General features: G+C 52.6%; 1 protein-coding gene across 1 annotated transcript in view; it reads left to right on the top strand.

Moving 5' to 3' along the window:
* Positions 1 to 21371, top strand: part of LOC121272917 (thrombospondin-3-like) — a gene marked incomplete at its 3' end in the record, with an annotated part of 46925 nt that extends 25554 nt beyond the window's left edge. The window contains exons 6-12 of the mRNA XM_041179780.1: positions 5010 to 5092; positions 5602 to 5653; positions 6555 to 6703; positions 10476 to 10616; positions 17730 to 17807; positions 18376 to 18528; positions 21261 to 21371. Coding sequence (XP_041035714.1) covers positions 5010 to 5092; positions 5602 to 5653; positions 6555 to 6703; positions 10476 to 10616; positions 17730 to 17807; positions 18376 to 18528; positions 21261 to 21371 — 767 coding nt within the window. The remainder of the gene's footprint in view (positions 1 to 5009; positions 5093 to 5601; positions 5654 to 6554; positions 6704 to 10475; positions 10617 to 17729; positions 17808 to 18375; positions 18529 to 21260) is intronic.
* Between the last annotated feature and the right edge of the window lie 840 nt (positions 21372 to 22211).

The following is a 22211-nucleotide window of genomic DNA, read 5'->3' as shown; positions in this document are numbered from 1 at the left end:
ATCACTGTCCACTGATCCCCGTGGATTAGAGAGAGGGGAAATCAGCCAGTGTACCTGCTCCTGATCACTGTCCAATGACCCCTGTGGATTAGAGAGAGGGGAAATCAGCCAGGGTTCCTGCTCCTGATCACTGTCCAGCGACCCCTGGGTGAGAGAGAGGGGAAATTGGCCAGGGTTCTTGCTTCTGATCACTGTCCAGTGACCCCTGTGGATTAGAGAGAGAGGGGAAATCAGCCAGTGTTCCTGCTCCTGATCACTGTCCAGTGACCCCTGGGTTAGAGAGAGGGGAAATCGGCCAGGGTTCTTGCTTCTGATCACTGTCCAGTGACCCCTGTGGATTAGAGAGAGGGGAAATCGGCCAGGGTTCCTGCTCCTGATCACTGTCCAGTGATCCCTGGGTTAGAGAGAGGGGAAATCGGCCAGGGTTCCTGCTCCTGATCACTGTCCAGTGACCCCTGGGTTAGAGAGAGGGGAAATCAGCCAAGGTTCCTGCTCCTGATCACTGTCCAGTGACAACTACATGTATGATTGTTGGGTAAGAACAGAATTAGCCTGAGTTATGATTTTTTTTTACTGGTTTTTTGTCAAAGAAATATGGTGGTACTGTCAAATCTAACAGCCTTAGTTATCCAGAAGCATACAGGGTAAGATAAAGCAGAAAACGAAAGCTTATGACAGTCACAAAAGACTTAATACTTTAGAAAGCCTAGGGGAGTATTAAATGTATAGGGATGGAGTAAAAATGGAAATTAGAAAAGCAAAGAGAAGATACACCCAAAGATGTTTTAGCATTAAGAGGAAGAGAAGAACTAGGGAAAGGGTAGGCCCTATCAGAGATGTACATGGTAACTTACACATTGATGCTGAAGATGTGGGCAGGGTTCTCAATGAGTATTTGGTTTCTGTCTTCACTAAGGAGAGGGATGGTGCAGACATTCTGGTTAAAGAGGAGGAGTGTGAAATATTAGATACAATAAGAACAGTGAGAGAGGAAGTACTGGAGTGACTGGCACCCTTGAAGGTGGATAAGTCACCAGGGCTGGATGGACTGTATCCCAGGCTGTTAAAGGAAACTGGGGAGGAAATAGCGGATGTTCTGATGATCATTTTCCAATCCCCACTCGATACAGGCGAGGTCCCAGAGGATTGGAGGTCTGCGAATGTTGTACAATTATTTAAAAAGGGTGTGAGGAATAGGCCAGAAAATTATAGGCCAGTCAGTCTGACTACAGTGGTGGGCAAATTATTGGAATCAATTCTGAGAGACCGGATAAACTGTCATGTAGAAAGGTGCAGATTGATCAGGGATAGTCGCTGTTAGGGAAGGAAACAGTTAAAGAAGTTCAATTGCTAATTGTTAGGTTGTTTAATTAAGTACCCATTTGGCTGTCTGCGGAGAGCTTTATAGAAGCAATAAAACTCTATGGAGGAGCCTGTCCTGGTTTTATTTTTCATCTCTAGAGAACAGTCAGCATGGATTTTGCTATGTTCCTTCTATCAGTTTGCTTTGCTCAGTGAACATGGTTTCACACCTATCTACCGGTGAGTGAGCTGGTAAACAAGGTACTGCAGACGCAGAGACCAATGTAAGATGAAGCACATGCTGTTTACTAACACAAGTTACAGAGCACTAACACAATGTGTGCTTCTCCAACCAGAGCCTGTTCCAGACTACTGATTAACATTGTAGTCCGCACTATACAGCACCTGGGTAATACGATCATGTGGGCAATCTGCTCACATTCTCTTAAAGGTGTGTTGTACCTCAGATTACCACAGTTTTGTTAGGGGAAGGTCATGTCTTACTAACTTAATCAAATTCTCTGCGGAAATAACAAGAAAGATTAATGAGGATAGTGCAGTGGATGGTGTCTACATGGATCTAACAAGGCACCACGTGGCAGACTGTTTAGAAAAGTGGGATCCCATGTAATACAGGGGAAAGTAGTGAGTTGGACCCCAGATTAGGTTAGCGACAGGCAACAAAGCGTAATGGTCGATGGATGTTTTTGTGAATGGAGAGTGGTTTCCAGCAGTGTCCCATAGGGCTCAGTGTTGGTGCCTTTGCTGTTTGTTGTATATGAACAAATATTTTGCTTCTGTCATCATGACAGAGGATACAAAAAACATTCCAGTAATAACCATAAATCAAGAGATGCAAGGAAGAGGGGAACTTGGTGAAATTACAGTCACTGGGGAAGCAATACTGAACAAACTGATGGAGCTGCGGGCTGACAAGTCTCCGGGTCCTGATGGACTTCATCCTAGGGTCTTAAAAGAGGTGGCTGATGAGGTAGTAGACGTGTTGGTGTTAATTTTCCAAAATTTCCTAGATTCTGGAAAGGTTCCACGAGACTGGAAAATAGCAAATATAATCCTCTATTCAAGAAGGGAGGGAGGCAGAAAACAGGAAACTATAGGACAGAAAGCTTGACATCTGTCGTGGTGCTACAATTGATCATTAAGGAGGTTATAGCTGGGCACTTAGAAAGACTCAAGGTAATTGGGAAGAGTCAGCATGGTTTTGTGAAGGGGAAATCATGTTTAACCAATTTATTGGAGTTCTTTGAAGGAGTAACTTGCACAGTGGATAAAAGGGAGCCTGTAGACCTACTGAACTTGGATTTCCAGAAGGCATTTGATAAGGTGCCACATCAAAGGTTATTACAGAAAATACAAGCTCATGGTGTAGGGAGTGACATATTAGCATGGATAGAAGATTGGCTGGCTGGCAGAAAGCAAACAGTATGCATAAATGGGTCTCTTTCTGATTGGCAGGATGTGACACGTAGAGTCCCATGGGGGTCTGTGTTGGTCCTGAACTTTTACAATTCACATCAATGACTTAGATAAGGGGAGCGAAGACATGGTAGCTAAATTTGTAGGTGGCACAAAGATAGGTCAGAAAGTATGTTGTGAAGAGGACATGAGATTGCAGATGGATATAGATAGGTTCAGTGAGTGGGCAAAAACATGGCAGATGGAATATAATGTGGGAAAATGTGAAGTTGTTCACTGGCAGAAAGAATAAAAAAGAGTATTAATTAAATGGAGAATGACTGAAAAATTCTGAAGTGAAGAGGAATCTGGGTGTTGTAGTGCGTGAGTCACAAAAAGTTAGTATGCAGGTACAGCAAGTAATTAAGGCAGCTAATGGAATGTTATCCTTTATTATGTGAGGAACTGAACATAAAAGTAAGGATGTTATGCTTCAGTCATACAGGGCATTGCTGAGACCACACCTCAAATCCTGTGTGCAGCTTTAGTCTCTTATTAACAAATGATGTTTGATGCATTAGAGGCAGTTCAGCCAAGGTTTACCAGATTGATGCCTGGAATGAGTGGGCTGTATTATGAGGAAAGGTTGGACAGACTGGACTTGTTTCCACAGCATTGCCCTCATCGTCCCTCTCTGTTACCTTTTCAAAAGTGTCCAGCAACTTCGCTAAACGCTATTTTCTCTTAACAAATCCGTGATGGATTTTGTTAATGAACCTGCAATTGTCCTTGTGCCTTTGGGATTTCCTTTTATGTTAGCTGCCAGTCTCTTCCCATACTCCCTTTCTCTTATTTGTTTGTTCAGTTCCCCCCTGAACCCTCTGTGTTCATCCTGGCTCTCCATTGTATTAGCCACCTGATATCTGTCATAAGCACAGTTTTGCTTTTTTTTCATCTCTCTCTCTTCTGCCATGCAGGGGCTCTTGATTTATTTGCCCTCCCTTTCCCTATCGAGGGAATGTACCTTGACTGTGCCCATTGTTCAGCTACTGTGTTTCCTGTCAACCTTTGATTCCAATTTATTCAGCTCAGATCCATTCTTATCGCATTGAAGTTGGCTTTCCCCCAGTTAATTATTCTTAGTCTAGATTATTCCTTGTCCTTTTCCATGACCAACCTAAACCTTATGATACCGTGATAACTGTCTGTTAAATGTTCTCCTGCTGACACTTGATCCATTTGGCCCACCTCGTTCACAAGAACCAGGTCCAGCAATGTCTCCCCTCTCGTCGGACTGGAAGTAAACTACTGAAGAAAATTTTCATGAACACACTCTAGGAATTTTTGCCCCTCAATCTGCTACTATCTCAGTCTATATTTGGATATTTAAAGTCCCGCAATATATCTACAAGAGCAGTTTACTTTGGTTGCTTTTAACTGGGCTCAGTACCCACCCCCTCTTGCTTTGCAATCAATCCCACTCATCTGCCTCTGGAGCCAGTCTCCACCCGTCCCCTTCCAGCACATTGCGGGTAATAGTATGTACGATCTGGAACATTGACAGTGCCTCCCTCCACTGAGATGAGCTAATATTATGGGAATGCAAAACAGCCAGGCCACGTGCTACCACAACTTGGATACATATTGGCCGTTGTCTCATTGTTGCTGGATTAAAATCCTGGAATTTTCTCCCCAACGCAATGTAAAAGCACCTTCAGCCCACAGACAACAGTTTAAGAAGCTGGCCCATTGCCACTTTCCCAAGGGCAGCTAAGAATGATGGGTAAGTGCCAGCATGGCCAACAATACCCACATTCCTATTCTAAAGGGCATCACTCCTCACCTAATGTCTGGTCAATTGCTGCCTAGCAACAATGGGCGGTGGGATAACCTATGCACTCCTGAATCCAGGAATGTTTTTATTGTGTATGGAGGGAAGGGTTTAAGATTTCAAAGGTGTGTGGGGAATAGAGTTGAATGTGGGGCAGATAACTCTGCCCAGTGGATGGGTCCCTAACAGCAATGGGAACCCTGTTAAATGATTGATTAGGATAAGACAATGTCAGTGAACATGGGAAAGTAGTGAGGATCCAGGATTGGGTGGTTAATTTATCCATCCCGCTATGATAGCTGTGGTTTCCAAACATGCTTGCCTTACAACCTGAGCTGACACAGAAGAGTAAGGTCCCTCGAGCAAGCTGTCCGGAACTGCACACCAGCAACATGAACATATTCAGGAGTGGAAAGGGAGGGAAAGATTAACACCAGTATCTGACTTATTTATCTTTCAGGTGACCAGACAAAAGCACTAATCAACCAGCTGGCTCTTTTCAATCAGGTCCTTCGTGACCTGAGAGAAGACATCCGAGAGCAGGTAAGAGAGGGTGAACGTCCTGGGCAAGGAGACCGAGTCCCAAGCAGCACATCAAAGGGCTCATGTCTTGTGCAGCTGTACAGGGAGAGAGAAGCTGGATGTACTGAGCAGGATGTCAGTGTCCTGTAGAGCAGGTTCTGGGGAAGGGGAATCAATGGAAGGGAACCCAATTCCTGAGCAGCAGGTCAGGGGTCAATGTCCTAGCCAACAGGTCAATATCCTGATCAGGTCAGAGGGTCATTGTGCTGGACAGGAAGTCCAGTAGAGGGGGTCAGGATCCTGGTCTGTGGGTCAAGGGGGGTGGGTGTGGGAGTACATTGTCCTGGACAGGAAGTCAGTGACCTGAGCAAGGTGCCAGGGTCCTGGTCAGCAGGGTCTTTATCTTGGGCATGAATTTAGTGACCTGAACAGGGAGTCAGTTCAGGGTCAGTGTGCAGAGAAAGGGGTCAGGGTTCCCTTTCCCCAGCAACACGATTGTTTTTCATACTGTTTCCTGGATTCATCAATAGGTGAAGGAAATGTCACTGATACGGAACACCATCCTGGAATGTCAAGTGTGTGGTAAGTGTGGAATCTCTTACTGCCAATCTTCATAGTCCTCCTGTGTCCAGCTATTGGCCCATGAACCATTGTCAGCTTTGGACAAAATCTCAGCCCAAAAAATATATTCAGAGGTGTAGCCTAAACAGAATCAGTACAAAGGCAGTGAATGGAAAGGGCTTTGACCCACTGGAATTGGGGATTCTTTACAATGGGAGTGAATGAGAAAGGGTTTGGTCCATTTGATTTGTGCAGAGTGGGAGTTAATGGGGATAGCTTTAATCCAATGGGATTCTATATGCTGGCAATGAATGGGAAAGGGGAAGGGGTTTGGGTCTAATGGGATTGTGTACATTGGGAGTGAATGGGAAAGGGGAAGGGGTTTGGGTCCAATGGGATTATGTACATTGGGACTGAAAGAGAAAGGGGAAGGGGTTTGGGTCCAATGGGATTATGTACATTGGGTGTGAATGGGAAAGGGTTTGGGTCCAATGGGATTATGTACATTGGGAGTGAATGGGAAAGGGGAAGGGGTTTGGGTCCAAGGGGATTGTGTACATTGGGAGTGAATGGGAAAGGGGAAGGGGTTTGGATCCAATGGGATTGTGTACATTGGGAGTGAATGGGAAAGGGGAAGGGGTTTGGGTCCAATGGGATTATGTACATTGGGAGTGAATGGGAAAGGGGAAGGGGTTTGGGTCCAATGGGATTGTGTACATTGGGAGTGAATGGGAAAGGGGAAGGGGTTTGGGTCCAATGGGATTTCGTGTATTGGGAATGAATGGGAAAGGGTGTTTTGTCCGAGATCTTGTACAATGATGGAAGGGGAAGGGGTTTGATCCATTGGTATTTTGTACAAAGGGAATAAATCAGAAGATGTTTGATGCATTTTTCAACAAAGCCACTTTTATTCCTTCCAAAGGATTTCATGACCATCGCTCCAAGTGTGATCCCAACCCTTGCTTTGAAGGTGTGGACTGTATGGAAACCTACGATTACCCAGGTTACCGTTGTGGATCTTGTCCTGAAGGCTTTACAGGAAATGGCTCACACTGCACCGATATTGATGAGGTCTGAAACTAATCTTAAATATTAATATCTTCATTACATATAACTAGAGAGTGGGATTCAGTCGATGGATTTGAGGTGTTTACATATAGCACAATGAAAGTCTGGGAGTGAGCTACAGACTGGAATCTAATCGAGGGCTAAAGCGGGGTTTAGTGATATAGGTACAGTAGCACAGTGGTTATATTTTTCTTTTATTCTTTCATGGGATATGAGAAACTCTGACAAGGCCAGCATTTGTTGCCCATCCATAATTGCCCTTGGTGGTGGTGATGAGCCATCTTCTTGAACAGCTGCAGTCCATGTGGTGTAGGTATATCCACAGTGCTCTTAGGGAGGGATTTGCAGGATTTTGACCCAGCGACAGTGAAGGAATGGCCGATATAGTTCCAAATCAGAACAGCATGTGGCTTAATGGGGTACTCGCAGGCGGTGGTGTTCCTGTGTGTCTGCTGCCCTTGACCTAAGTGGTAGAGGTCCCGAGTTTGGAATGTGCTATTGAAGGAGGCTTGGTGAGCTACTGCAGTTCATCTTGTGTAGGGACACACTGCCACTGTGTGTCAAGTGGTGGAGGGAACAAATGGTTAAGGTGGTTAATGGGGTGCCCATCAAGTGGCTGCTTTGCCTGGAAGGTTGTCAAACTTCGAATGTAGGAGCTGCACTCATCCAGACAAGTGGGGAGTATTCCGTCCCACTCCTGACTTGTGCCTTTTAGATGGTGGACAGGCTTTGGGGAGTCAGGAGGTGAAGCAGCCTCTGACCAGCTCTTGTAGCCACAGTATTTATATGGCTAATCCAGTTCAGTTCATGGCCAATGGTAACCCAAGGATGTTGATAGTGGGGAATGCAGTGATGGTAAGGCCATTGATTGCCAAGGGGAGATGGTTAGATTCTCTCTTGTTGGAGATGGTCATTGCCTGACACTTGTGTGGTGTGAATGTTACTTGCCACTTGTCAGCCCAAGCCTGGATATTGTCCAGGTTTTGCTGCATTTGGACATGGACTGCTTCAGTATCTGAGGAGTCGTGAATGGTGCTGAACATTGTGCAATCATCAGCGAACATCCCCACTTCTGATCTTATGATGGAAGGAAAGTCATTGATGAAGCAGCTGAAGATGGTTGGGCCTAAGAAATCTTGCAGCCTGTAGAGGGGCTGAGAATGATTGGCCTCCAACATCCACAACAATTTTCCTTTGTGCTAGATATAACCCCAACCAGTGCGGAGATTTCCCCCTGATTCCAGATGATATAACCCCAACCAGTGCAGAGATTTCCCCCTGATTCCAGATGATATAACCCCAACCAGTGCAGAGATTTCCCCCTGATTCCAGATGATATAACCCCAACCAGTGCAGAGATTTCCCCCTGATTCCAGATGATATAACCCCAACCAGTGCAGAGATTTCCCCCTGATTCCAGATGAAATAACCCCAACCAGTGCAGAGATTTCCCCCTGATTCCAGATGAAATAACCCCAACCAGTGCAGAGATTTCCCCCGATTCCAAATGATATAACCCCAACCAGTGCAGAGATTTCCCCCTGATTCCAAATGATATAACCCCAGCCAGTGCAGAGTTTTGCCCCTGATTCCAGATGACTTAGGTTTTGCTAGGGCTCCTTGATGCTACACTCAGTCAAATCTTGCTTTGATGTCAAGGGCAGTTACTCTCCGCTCACCTCGGGAGTTCATGTTTGGACCAAGATTGTAATGAGGTCAGGAGCTGAGTGGCCCTGGTGGAGTTCAATCAGAGCATCAGTAAGCAGGTTATTGGTGTGTAAGTGCTGCTTGATAGCACTGTCAATGACGCCTTCAGTCGCTTTTCTGATGACCAAGCATAGCCTGATAGGGTGGTCATTGGCCAGGTTGGATTTGTCCTGTTTTTGTGTACAGGACATACCTGGGCAATATTCCACGAAACCGGGTAGATGCCAGTGTTGTAGCTGTACTGGAACAGCTTGGCGAGGAGCACAGCAAGTTCTGGAGCACAAGTCTTCAGTATTAGCGCTGGAATATTGTCAGAGTGCATGGCTTTTGCCATATCCAGCACCTTCAGCTGTTAAAAACAAAAAACAAAAAACTGCGGATGCTGGAAATCCAAAACAAAAACAGAATTACCTGGAAAAACTCAGCAGGTCTGGCAGCATCGGCGGAGAAGAAAAGAGTTGACGTTTCGAGTCCTCATGACCCTTCAACAGAACTAGGCGAATCCCAGGAAGGGGTGAAATATAAGCTGGTTTAAGGTGGTGGGGGGGTGGGGTTGGGTGGTTTGATATCAGGTGGAGTGAATCGAATTGGCTGAAGACTGGCATCTGTGATGCTGGGGACCTCCGGAGGAGGCCGAGATGGATCATCCACTCGGCACTTCTGGCTGAAGATTGTAGCTAATGCTTTAACCTTATCTTTTGCACTGATGTGCTGGGCTCCTCCAGCATTGAGGATGGGGATGTTTGTGGAGCCTCCTCTGGTTAGTCGTTTGATTATCCACCACCATTCATGACTGGAGGTGGCTGGATTGCAGAGCTTGGATCTTATCAGTGGGCTTTGGCATCCCTCGAGCTCTGCCTGTAGCATGCTATTGTACATTATAAGATCAGAAGCAAATACGTTTGCTGATGATTGCACAACGTTCAGTTTCATTCACAACTCCTCAAATAATGAAGAGTCTGTGCCTGCATGTAGCAAGATCTGGACAACCCTCAGGTTTGTCCTGATAACTGGCCCAGCCAGCGAAGCCACATCCTGTGAATGAATTAAAAAAAAAATGATAAATAGTATTCCTGTCAAACAATGACCATCTTGAACAAAAGGGTCTTACCACCCTCCCTTGACATTGGCATTACCATCACCAAATCTTCACCACAACATCCAGGGGGTCACCATTGACCTAAAACTGAACTGGGCTAGCCCCATAAATTCTGTGGCTACAAGAGCAGGTCAGAGGCTGGGAATCCCGTGACAACTATCTCACCTCCTGACTCCCCAAAGCCTGTCCACCGTCTACAAGGCACAAGTCAGGAGTGTGATGGAATACTCTCCACTTGTCTGGATGAGTGCAGCTCCCACAACATTCAAGAAGCTCGACACCATCCAGGACACAGCAGCCCTGCTTAACTGGTAACCCTTCCACCATCTTAAACATGTACTCCCTCCACCACCGTGCACTGTCACTGTCATGTGTACCATCTACAGGATGCACTGATAAAGCCTCTTCAAAAGCAGCCACCACCTGGAAGGACATTTGGGGCGGGCACAAGGGCACATTTCCACCTACAAGCTCTCTTCCAGGCTGCACACCATGCTGACTTGTAAAATCTTTCACTGTTGCTTGCTCAAAAATCCTAGAACTCCCTCCTAATAGCACTGTGAGTGTACCCACACCGCATAGTTCACAGCAATTCAAGAGGTGGCTATCACCATCTTCTCAAGGGCAATTCATGTTGGGTGAATGCTGTCCTTCCTATATCTACATCTCCTGAATGAATAAAACGAGGGACTGCTTTACAGGCTGGAATCAAATTGAAGGGTTCCTTTGGGGCGGGGGGGGGCGGGTAATTATACAGGAACACAGATTTTGTTGTGAGGAATATTCTATGTAACGTTTACTGAACTACCGGAAAGTAATAATTATGATGATCCCCAAAAGAGATGCAGAAGGGGCTGTTTGCAGCAGGTTGTAGTATAATTGCCTGTTAAAGTGGAGAGTGAAGATAGAAAGCTTTTTATTGACTGTTTGTGTTGGGCGATATTCTGATTGTGTGCACTGTTTCTTCAGTGTATGTTTGCCAATCCCTGTTTCTCTGGATCCAAATGTCTAAATGCAGTGCCGGGCTTCCGTTGTGAATCCTGCCCTTTGGGCTATCAAGGGACGATTGTGGCTGGTGTAGGAGTGGAATATGCAATGACCATGAAGCAGGTGAGCAACAAATGCAGAGCGTCAGTGACTGCAGGTGTCTGGAGACAACAAACATCACAGGACAAGCAGAGAAATATATTTTACAATGGGAATCTAGTGCAGTCCTGGATATGTGGTCAGGAACTGAACATGGACTGGTCTCTTCTCTCTAGCTCCAGGGCAAGGAGTAGTCAGGATTTTGTATTTTTGCTGTGTATTCTCGTCAGACAGAGACGGCTTCGTTGGCTCAGGTACTTGGTTTGGCACTTTCCCCAATTGATTAAGCTGCTGTCGTAGGAATAAATGGGTCTTTTTCGGAGGGGCAGGCAGTGACTATTGGAGTACCGCAGGGATCAGTGTTTGGGCCCCAGCTATTCACAATATATATCAATGATTTGGATGACGGAACCAAATGTAATATTTCCAAGTTTGCTGACGACATGAAACTTGGTGAGAATGTGAGAAATGAGGAAGGAGGGTGTTAAGAAGCTTCCAGGGGATTATTTATACAGGTTGGGTAAGTGGGCAAATAAATAAACGTGGATAAGTGTGAAGTTATCCACTCAAATAGGAAAAACAGAATGGCAGTGTATTATTTAAATGGTGATAGACTGGGAAATGTTGATGTACAAAGGGACCTGGGTGTCCTTGTACACCAATCACTGAAAGCAAGCATGTAGGTACAGCAAACAGTTAAGAATGCAAATGGTATGCTGGCCTTCATTGCGAGAGGACTTGAGAACAGGAGCAAGGGTGTCTTACTGCAATTGTACAGGGCCTTGGTGAGACCACACCTGGAGTATGGTGTGCAGTTTTGGTCTCCTTACCTAAGAAAGGATATACTTGCCATAGAGGGAGTGCAGGGAAGGTTCACCAGACTGATTCCTGGGATGGAAGGATTGTCATATGAGGAGTGATTGAGCCAACTAGGCCGGTATTCACTGGGGTTTAGAAGAATGAGAGGGGATCTCATTGAAATGTATAAAATTCTGACAGGGATGGACAGACTGGATGCTGTTTCCTCTGGCTGGGTGGGGGAGGGGGGTGGGGGGTCTAGAACAAGGGTCACAGTCTCAGGATACTGGGTAGACCATTTAGGACTGAGATGAGGAGAAGCTTCTTCACTCAGAGGGTGGTGAACCTGTGGAATTCTCTACCAGAGGAAGCTGTGGAGGCCAAATCACTGAATATATTTAAGGAGGAAATCGATTTCTGAACTCAAGGCATCAAGGGTATGGGGAGAGAGCTGGAGTATGGTGTTGAGATAGAGGATCAGCCATGATCTTATTGAAAGGAGGAGCAGGCTCGAAGGACCAAGTAACCTTCTCCTGCTCCTATTTTCAATGTTTCTATAAGGTTAACGTGGGACTGAGCACAGTGCTGTCGACACACTGATGTCAGAGAACATATGATCTGCACCCTAGGGGTCAGGCTTGTGTTAGACTGAGCCGCGTGCTCAGGTCAGTATGGAGACAGCTCCAAGCTTGAACCCTTAACTGTAAATATCTACATAGTTCTTGTAGTTAATAAATAAATATACTTAACCTACTTAAGACCACAAAGCCTTCATTAAGACCTACTAAATGGTATCCAACACCCTACAACTTGGTGGCAGTGAATGGAAGAACCCAAATCTTGCAAAAAAAACCAGAGAAAAATGAAGGTCCTGCCAAAGTGAAGCGAAACTGGAAGCAGTATTGTGAGCTGAAGGAACGTTGAGATGTACAGGAAACGTTGAGATGTACAGGAAACGCTGAGATGTACAGGAAACGCTGAGATGTACAGGAAACGCTGAGATGTACAGGAAACGCTGAGGTGTACAGGAAACGCTGAGGTGTACAGGAAACGCTGAGGTGTACAGGAAACGCTGAGGTGTACAGGAAACGCTGAGGTGTACAGGAGACGCTGAGGTGTACAGGAGACGCTGAGGTGTACAGGAGACGCTGAGGTGTACAGGAGACGCTGAGGTGTACAGGAGACGCTGAGGTGTACAGGAGACGCTGAGGTGTACAGGAGACGCTGAGGTGTACAGGAGACGCTGAGGTGTACAGGAGACGCTGAGGTGTACAGGAGACGCTGAGGTGTACAGGAGACGCTGAGGTGTACAGGAGACGCTGAGGTGTACAGGAGACGCTGAGGTGTACAGGAGACGCTGAGGTGTACAGGAGACGCTGAGGTGTACAGGAGACGCTGAGGTGTACAGGAGACGCTGAGGTGTACAGGAGACGCTGAGGTGTACAGGAGACGCTGAGGTGTACAGGGGACGCTGAGGTGTACAGGGGACGCTGAGGTGTACAGGGGACGCTGAGGTGTACAGGGGACGCTGAGGTGTACAGGGGACGCTGAGGTGTACAGGGGACGCTGAGGTGTACAGGGGACGCTGAGGTGTACAGGGGACGCTGAGGTGTACAGGGGACGCTGAGGTGTACAGGGGACGCTGAGGTGTACAGGGGACGCTGAGGTGTACAGGGGACGCTGAGGTGTACAGGGGACGCTGAGGTGTACAGGGGACGCTGAGGTGTACAGGGGACGCTGAGGTGTACAGGGGACGCTGAGGTGTACAGGGGACGCTGAGGTGTACAGGGGACGCTGAGGTGTACAGGGGACGCTGAGGTGTACAGGGGACGCTGAGGTGTACAGGGGACGCTGAGGTGTACAGGGGACGCTGAGGTGTACAGGGGACGCTGAGGTGTACAGGGGACGCTGAGGTGTACAGGGGACGCTGAGGTGTACAGGGGACGCTGAGGTGTACAGGGGACGCTGAGGTGTACAGGGGACGCTGAGGTGTACAGGGGACGCTGAGGTGTACAGGGGACGCTGAGGTGTACAGGGGACGCTGAGGTGTACAGGGGACGCTGAGGTGTACAGGGACGCTGAGGTGTACAGGGGACGCTGAGGTGTACAGGGGACGCTGAGGTGTACAGGGGACGCTGAGGTGTACAGGGGACGCTGAGGTGTACAGGGGACGCTGAGGTGTACAGGGGACGCTGAGGTGTACAGGGGACGCTGAGGTGTACAGGGGACGCTGAGGTGTACAGGGGACGCTGAGGTGTACAGGGGACGCTGAGGTGTACAGGGGACGCTGAGGTGTACAGGGGACGCTGAGGTGTACAGGGGACGCTGAGGTGTACAGGGGACGCTGAGGTGTACAGGGGACGCTGAGGTGTACAGGGGACGCTGAGGTGTACAGGGGACGCTGAGGTGTACAGGGGACGCTGAGGTGTACAGGGGACGCTGAGGTGTACAGGGGACGCTGAGGTGTACAGGGGACGCTGAGGTGTACAGGGGACGCTGAGGTGTACAGGGGACGCTGAGGTGTACAGGGGACGCTGAGGTGTACAGGGGACGCTGAGGTGTACAGGGGACGCTGAGGTGTACAGGGGACGCTGAGGTGTACAGGGGACGCTGAGGTGTACAGGGGACGCTGAGGTGTACAGGGGACGCTGAGGTGTACAGGGGACGCTGAGGTGTACAGGGGACGCTGAGGTGTACAGGGACGCTGAGGTGTACAGGGGACGCTGAGGTGTACAGGGGACGCTGAGGTGTACAGGGGACGCTGAGGTGTACAGGGGACGCTGAGGTGTACAGGGGACGCTGAGGTGTACAGGGGACGCTGAGGTGTACAGGGGACGCTGAGGTGTACAGGGGACGCTGAGGTGTACAGGGGACGCTGAGGTGTACAGGGGACGCTGAGGTGTACAGGGGACGCTGAGGTGTACAGGGGACGCTGAGGTGTACAGGGGACGCTGAGGTGTACAGGGGACGCTGAGGTGTACAGGGGACGCTGAGGTGTACAGGGGACGCTGAGGTGTACAGGGGACGCTGAGGTGTACAGGGGACGCTGAGGTGTACAGGGGACGCTGAGGTGTACAGGGGACGCTGAGGTGTACAGGGGACGCTGAGGTGTACAGGGGACGCTGAGGTGTACAGGGGACGCTGAGGTGTACAGGGGACGCTGAGGTGTACAGGGGACGCTGAGGTGTACAGGGGACGCTGAGGTGTACAGGGGACGCTGAGGTGTACAGGGGACGCTGAGGTGTACAGGGGACGCTGAGGTGTACAGGGGACGCTGAGGTGTACAGGGGACGCTGAGGTGTACAGGGGACGCTGAGGTGTACAGGGGACGCTGAGGTGTACAGGGGACGCTGAGGTGTACAGGGGACGCTGAGGTGTACAGGGGACGCTGAGGTGTACAGGGGACGCTGAGGTGTACAGGGGACGCTGAGGTGTACAGGGGACGCTGAGGTGTACAGGGGACGCTGAGGTGTACAGGGGACGCTGAGGTGTACAGGGGACGCTGAGGTGTACAGGGGACGCTGAGGTGTACAGGGGACGCTGAGATGTACAGGGGACGCTGAGATGTACAGGGGACGCTGAGATGTACAGGGGACGCTGAGATGTACAGGGGACGCTGAGATGAACACTGAGATGTACAGGATACGCTGAGATGAACACTGAGATGTACAGGATACGCTGAGATGAACAGGAAACGCTGAGATGAACAGGAAACGCTGAGATGAACACTGAGATGTACAGGAAACGCTGAGATGAACAAGAAACGCTGAGATGAACAGGAAACGCTGAGATGAACAGGAAACGCTGAGATGAACAGGAAACGCTGAGATGAACAGGAAACGCTGAGATGAACAGGAAACGCTGAGATGAACAGGAAACGCTGAGATGAACAGGAAACGCTGAGATGAACAGGAAACGCTGAGATGAACGCTGAGATGAACAGGAAACGCTGAGATGAACGCTGAGATGAACAGGAAACGCTGAGATGAACGCTGAGATGAACAGGAAACGCTGAGATGAACAGGAAACGCTGAGATGAACAGGAAACGCTGAGATGAACAGGAAACGCTGAGATGAACAGGAAACGCTGAGATGAACGCTGAGATGAACAGGAAACGCTGAGATGAACGCTGAGATGAACAGGAAACGCTGAGATGAACACTGAGATGTACAGGAAACGCTGAGATGAACACTGAGATGTACAGGAAAAGCACCCTGCAAGCTGAAGGCAGACATTTACCTTTCCTCACTGCAGCAGAAGACTCCATGGGATTTATTGGAATCCAGCTCTCAATTCCCAGAGTGCAGAGCCAGCATGGGTGAGCAAGAGCTTTTAAATTTCAGAATACAGCGTGTCCCGAGAAGCTTTTAAATAATTCGGGAGTCAGAAATTACCATTGAGAAACTCCACCAGGAAAACCAGATTTCCAAGCTGATGCTGAACACGTGACATCTGTGTTCGATCTGGTGACGGGCACCCTGCAGGAGACACTGGGCCCAAGGATAAAAGAATTGTAGAGACCCTGCCCATGCCCAGGACCAGGAGCACTCACTGCTAAGCTGTAAAGCCTGTCTCAAACTTAATCTTCTACAAAAACTGATCTTATTGAGTTAAGTCAGAAACGTTTTAACTCTTTAACTTATCCACCATATATTTAAATATCTCTTTTTTCCAACTGATTAATCCGATTTCCAGTCTATCACCTTTCGATTCCTCGCCCTCTTTATCCTTTTTCAATGGGAAAGCAGTTTGTTCTGTTCACTTTTTCTGAGTGTTCTCCCATCTTCAGGTCATGTACTTACCCTAAAATAACCTCCCGCTGGAGATGGTTAACAAACTCGGCTGCTTCAGGCCCACAGTCACAGTCATGCAGAACCTGATACCCGCGTAGGGAAAGCAGTTACCACCAATCTCACATAGCACAACATCAGGCTGGCCCTGAGGACCAAGCTGCTGCTCTGTAAGCCCTGTTTTCTCAGCACCTTGCTGTCTGGCTGTGAAACACGGATAACTTCCAGCTACCAAGAAAAGAAGCTCGACAGTTTCCAGCTTTGCAGTCTGCAGCACACTTTTGGTATATCTTGGCAGGACAAAATCATGTTACCATCAGATCAGCCATGATCTTATTGAATGGGGGAGCAGGCTCGAGGGGCTGAGTGGCCTAGTCCTCCTAGTTCGGACGGTCGTGGAGGTGGCTTCATTGGCTCAGGCACATCTGCAGAGTGGAAATCGTTCACTTACCCGAGGACTTCCTGTGTGAGGAGGTAGCTGGAGCCAGATGATCAATAGGACACCCAAAACTCCACGTGAAGGATGCTAGCAAACATGTCACAAAGGCCCTAGACATCGAAGATCACGCCTGGGAGACGCTAGCCCACGATGGGGGGAAAATGGAGACCCCTCCTGTGGGCTGAGGTGCACCAACCAGGGTGACCAACAACTTGGCCACAGACGCCAACACCGAAAACAACAAACCCACAACAACTCCTGGGAGCTCCACCTGCGACACTTGACCCCGAACCTGCCTCTCGAGGATTGGCCCCTTTAACCATCAGCAAAAGGTGCACCATGTGGAGACGGTCCGGCTGAACCAGATTGTTGCTGTGTGTCCATCGTCTATCAGAGCTGGAAGGAAGCCAGAACAAAATTATTCAATCCACAAGTTAACAAAATGCTGCTTAATCATTTCCGGGTGAACAGGAGGAGCTGCTCATCGCTCACATTCCCACCAGGTTTTGTGTCATCAGCAAACCTGGAAATATTACATTTGGTTCCCTCACCCACATCATTGATACATATTGTGAATAGCTGGGGCCAGGCACAACCCCAGGAGTCACCATCCGCCACTCTGAACAAGACCCATTTATTCCCACTCTCTGTTTCCTGTCTGCTATAACCAGTTCCCAATCCATGCCGGTATGTTACCCCCAATCCCGTGTGCTTTAATTTTACACACTAACCTCTCAGCTGGGACTTTATCAAAACGATACACACCCCTGGCAAAGCCTGAGGTTTCAGGTTGACAAAACTGAGGGCGACAGCTGGTGCAGACTCGATGGGCCGAAGGGCCTTTTCTGCACTGTGATTGTGTGATTCTGGATTTGTATTGCTTCCTGCTGCCCAGGTACAATGAGGCAAGTTTGTTATCTGAGTCTGTTTGAGTCCTATGAATAGCCCAGAGAGGAGGAACAGAACCAATTGCTCCTAACCTGTGGCTGGGCCTGTTGACCTGTAAATGTACATAAGACCTTCACCTTGCTTTGTTTTGTCAGTGATGAGGGTCAGAGCCTCGGCCTGTGGTGTGATATTTTCTGACAGACCCTGTCTTGCTCTTTCAGGTTTGCTCAGATATCGATGAATGTAATGATGGGAATAATGGTGGCTGCGTAATAAACTCTCTCTGCACTAATATGATGGTGAGTGGTCAGAATTCTGCAGCTGGCAATAACACTGGTCTTGTCGCCTGAGCGGAGACGTCGTAACTCGGTGAGTCACCCCCCCCCCCACCACACACAATCCAGGGTCAGTCCCTGGCCATTGATTTCACCTGATGCAGCAACAGGAGGACAAAGTCAATGTCCCTCACTGGAAACTGATTATAAATCGACTTCTGTCTCTCAGAGCAGCTGCAATGCTGGAGACGAATGAATTCACTGTGATCACTGGACAGGGTCATGTTCGTTACCAATGCCGCAGTGGTCAACAGTGTTCAGACAGGTCTCAGCCACGAGGAGTAGTTTGTGAAACTATAATTCAGTGAAAGTGACTGGATTCCATCAGTTTATAAAGTTAGAAACTGACTGCAGCCTCCTGGACATTCAGCCATCCCCTCGTGTTGGTGTTAACTCTGAAAGGGGAGCTGGAGCTGCCGTTTACAGATTCCCTCCCTTTGCCACTGCATTGGCAGTAACCTGACGCTGGGCCCTGGACATCGGGGGGATCTCCTTGTGTTGCTGTGTTGACAGTGACTGTTTCTTTGTGCAGGGGTCGTTTACCTGTGGTCCATGCCAGAGCGGATTTGTTGGGAACCAGACAGTTGGCTGTCTTCACCGGAAGTCCTGCAGCATTGCCACTATTAACCCGTGTGATGTCAATGCCCACTGCGCTATCGAGCGCAACGGGGAGGTGTCCTGCAGCGTGAGTCTGTAACTTCCAACAGAACCACCAGATCTTCGTTTGGGAGCAAAGTGCACGGAGCCTGTGTGAAGATTGGCACAGTCCTCCTTATCTATTATAGAGGGCAGGGGGGCGGGGGAGGGGGAGGGACAGCGGGGCGGGGGAGGGGAGTGGGGGAGGGGAGTGGGGGAGGGGAGTGGGGGAGGGGAGTGGGGGAGTGGGGGGGGGAGTGGGGGCGGGGGAGGGGAGTGGGGGGGGGAGTGGGGGAGTGGGGGGGGGAGGGGGGGAGTGGGGTGGGGGAGGGGAGTGGGGCGGGGGAGGGGAGTGGGGGGGGGGAGTGGGGGAGTGGGGGGGGGAGTGGGGGAGTGGGGGAGGGGAGTGGGGGGGGGAGTGGGGGGGGGGAGGGGAGTGGGGGAGTGGGGGAGGGGAGTGGGGGCGGGGAGTGGGGGAGGGGAGTGGGGGAGTGGGGGGGGGGAGTGGGGGAGGGGGGGGGGGGAGTGGGGGGGGGAGTGGGGGGGGGGGAGGGGAGTGGGGGAGTGGGGGGGGGGGAGTGGGGGAGTGGGGAGGGGAGTGGGGGAGGGGAGTGGGGGAGTGGGGGGGGGGAGTGGGGGAGGGGGGGGAGGGGAGTGGGGGAGTGGGGGGGGGAGTGGGGGGGGAGTGGGGGCGGGGGAGGGGAGTGGGGGAGTGGGGGAGTGGGGGGGGGGAGGGGAGTGGGGGAGTGGGGCGGGGGAGGGGAGTGGGGGAGGGGAGTGGGGGAGGGGAGTGGGGGGGGGAGTGGGGGGAGGGGTGTGGGGGAGGTGGGGGGGGGGGGGGTGGGGGGGTGGGGGGGGGGGGTGGGGGTAGTGGGGGTGTGGGGGGGGGGGTGTGGGGGGGGTGTGGGGGGTGGGGGGTGGGGGGGGGGTGTGGGGGGGGGGTGGGGGGTGGGGGAGGGGGGGTGGGGGGGGGGTGTGGGGGTGGGGGTGGGGGGGGGGGGGGGGGGGGGGGGGGAGGAGGTGGGGGATGTGGGTGAGGGGGGGGGTGTGGGGGGGGGGGGGGGGGTGGTGGGGGGAGGGGGGGGGGGTGTGGGGGGGGGGGGGGGGGGGGGGGGGGAAGGGGGGGGGGGGGGGGTGGGGGGGGGGGGGGGGTTGGGGGGGGGGGGGGGTGGGGGGGGTGGGGTGGGGGGGGGGGGTGGGGGTGGGGGTGGGGTGGGGGGGGGGGGGGGGGTGTGGGGGGGGGTGGGGGTGGGGGGGTGGGGGGGTGGGGGGGGGGGGTGGGGGTGGGGGGGGGGGGGGGGGGGTGGGGGGGGGGGAGTGGGGGGGAGGGGAGTGGGGGAGGGGAGTGGGGGAGGGGAGTGGGGGGGGGGGGGGGGGAGGTGGGGGAGTGGGGGAGGGGAGGGGAGTGGGGGGGGGGAGTGGGGCGGGGGAGGGGGAGTGGGGGGGTGGGGGAGTGGGGGGGGGGGGAGGTGGGGGGGGAGGGGGGAGTGGGGGGGGGGACGTGGGGGGAGGGGGGAGTGGGGGGGGGGAGGGGAGTGGGGGGGGAGGGGGAGTGGGGGGGGGAGTGGGGGGCGGGGGAGTGGGGGGGGGAAGTGGGGGGGGAAGGGGGTGGGGGGGGGGGAGTGGGGGAGGGGGAGTGGGGGGGGGGGGAGTGGGTGGGGGGAGGGGAGTGGGGGGGGGGAGTGGGGGGGGAGGGGAGTGGGGGGGGGGAGTGGGGGGAGTGGGGGAGGGGAGGGGAGTGGGGGGGGGAGTGGGGCGGGGGAGGGGAGTGGGGGGGGGGGGGAGTGGGGGGGGGAGTGGTGGGGGGGGGGGGGGGGGGGGGGGGGGGGGGGGGGGGGGAAGGGGGGGGGGGGGGGGGGGGGGGGGGGGTGGGGGGGGGGGGGGGGGGGAGGGGAGTGGGGGGGGGGGGGGTGGGGGGGGGGGGGGGGGGGGGGGGGGGGGTGGGGGGGGGGGGGGGGGGGGGGGGGGGGGGGGGTGGGGGGGGGGGGGAGGGGGTGTGGGGGGGGGGGGGGGGGGGGGGGGGTGGGGGGGGGGAGGGGGGGGGGGGTGGGGGGGGGGGGGGTGGGGGGGGGGGGGGGGGTGGGGGGGGGGGGGGGGGGGGGGGCGGGGGGGGGGGGGGGGGGGGGGGGGGGGGGGGGTGGGGGGGTGGGGGGGGGGGGGGGGGGGGGGGGTGGGGGGGGGGGGGGGGGGGTGGGGGGGGGGGGGGGGGGGGGGGGGTGGGGGGTGGGGAGGGGGGGGGGGGGGGGGTGGGGGGGGGGGGGGGGGGGGGGTGGGGGGGGGGGGTGTGGGGGGGGGGTGGGGGGGGGGGGGGAGTGGGGGGGGGAGTGGGGAGTGGGGGGGGGAGTGGGGCGGGGGAGGGGAGTGGGCTGGAGGCTGACAGACACGTTTGTGGGGATAAAATGAGAAAGTGCTGGAAAAGCTCAGCCAATCTGAGAGAGGAACAGAGTTAACAGGACTGCTGTGCGGAACTCAGCGTTTCCAAAGGCCGCGATTGGACTCGAAACGTTAACTCTGTCTTTCTCTCCACAGAAGCTGCCAGAGCTGCTGAATCTTTCCAGCAGTTGTTGCCTTTATTTCAGATCTGCAGCAGCCGCAGTATTTTCCATTTCTTCTTGTGTACGAGGGGGGTTTTCAGAGGCGACCCGTGTGCCTGCTTCACTGCAGTCCTTGACCTGTTCCCTCCAGCGCAGGGACAGCTGTGGACCCTGGGATTGGGGGGTGTAGGGGGAAATGTTCCCAAATTGTCTCCCCATCTCTTGCTCTGATTCTCTTCCACCACAGTGCAGAGTTGGCTGGGCTGGGAACGGATACGTGTGTGGGCCGGACACAGATATCGATGGTTATCCTGACCATGACCTACCCTGCATTGACAATCATCGCCACTGTAATAAGGTGAGTATCCGCAGCATCGTCAGAACAGAGCAGCTCCATTCATCTGATTCCCGATCACTAATTAAGGTGTAATATCCGTTATAGTTAGAAATGGGACAGCGACTGAATGGCTGACTAGATACCCCATTAGTGTTGATAAGGGATGTTGGGTAATGGACTGGAAGGGCTCCGATCCCCTCTGAATAGCATCGTGGGATAGTGTGGCTCCGTCTGAACAGGTGGAAACTTCAGCTCAATGGTTTCAATCAAAAGGCAGCACTCCCTCAGCACTGACCCTCCGACAGTGCAGCGCTCCCTCAGTACTGACCCTCCGACAGTGCAGCGCTCCCTCAGTACTGACCCTCCGACAGTGCAGCACTCCCTCAGCACTGACCCTCCGACAGTGCAGCACTCCCTCAGTACTGACCCTCCGACAGTGCAGCACTCCCTCAGTACTGACCCTCCAACAGTGCAGCACTCCCTCAGTACTGACCCTCCGACAGTGCGGCGCTCCCTCAGTACTGACCCTCTGACAGTGCAGCACTCCCTCAGTACTGACCCTCTGACAGTGCAGCACTCCCTCAGTACTGACCCTCTGACAGTGCAGCACTCCCTCAGTACTGACCCTCCAACAGTGCGTAGCTCCCTCAGTACTGACCCTCCGACAGTGCGTAGCTCCCTCAGTACTGACCCTCTGACAGTTCAGCGCTCACTCAGTACTGACCCTCTGACAGTGCAGCACTCCCTCAGTACTGACCCTCTGACAGTGCGTAGCTCCCTCAGTACTGACCCTCTGACAGTGCGGCACTCACTCAGTACTGACCCTCTGACAGTGAGGTGCTCCATCAGTACTGACCCTCC

This window comes from Carcharodon carcharias, chromosome 36, assembly GCF_017639515.1.
Source record: "Carcharodon carcharias isolate sCarCar2 chromosome 36, sCarCar2.pri, whole genome shotgun sequence".
Taxonomy (NCBI): domain Eukaryota; kingdom Metazoa; phylum Chordata; class Chondrichthyes; order Lamniformes; family Lamnidae; genus Carcharodon; species Carcharodon carcharias.
The sequence above is the reverse complement of the archived record's forward strand: the minus strand, read 5'-3'. Positions and strand labels throughout refer to the sequence as shown.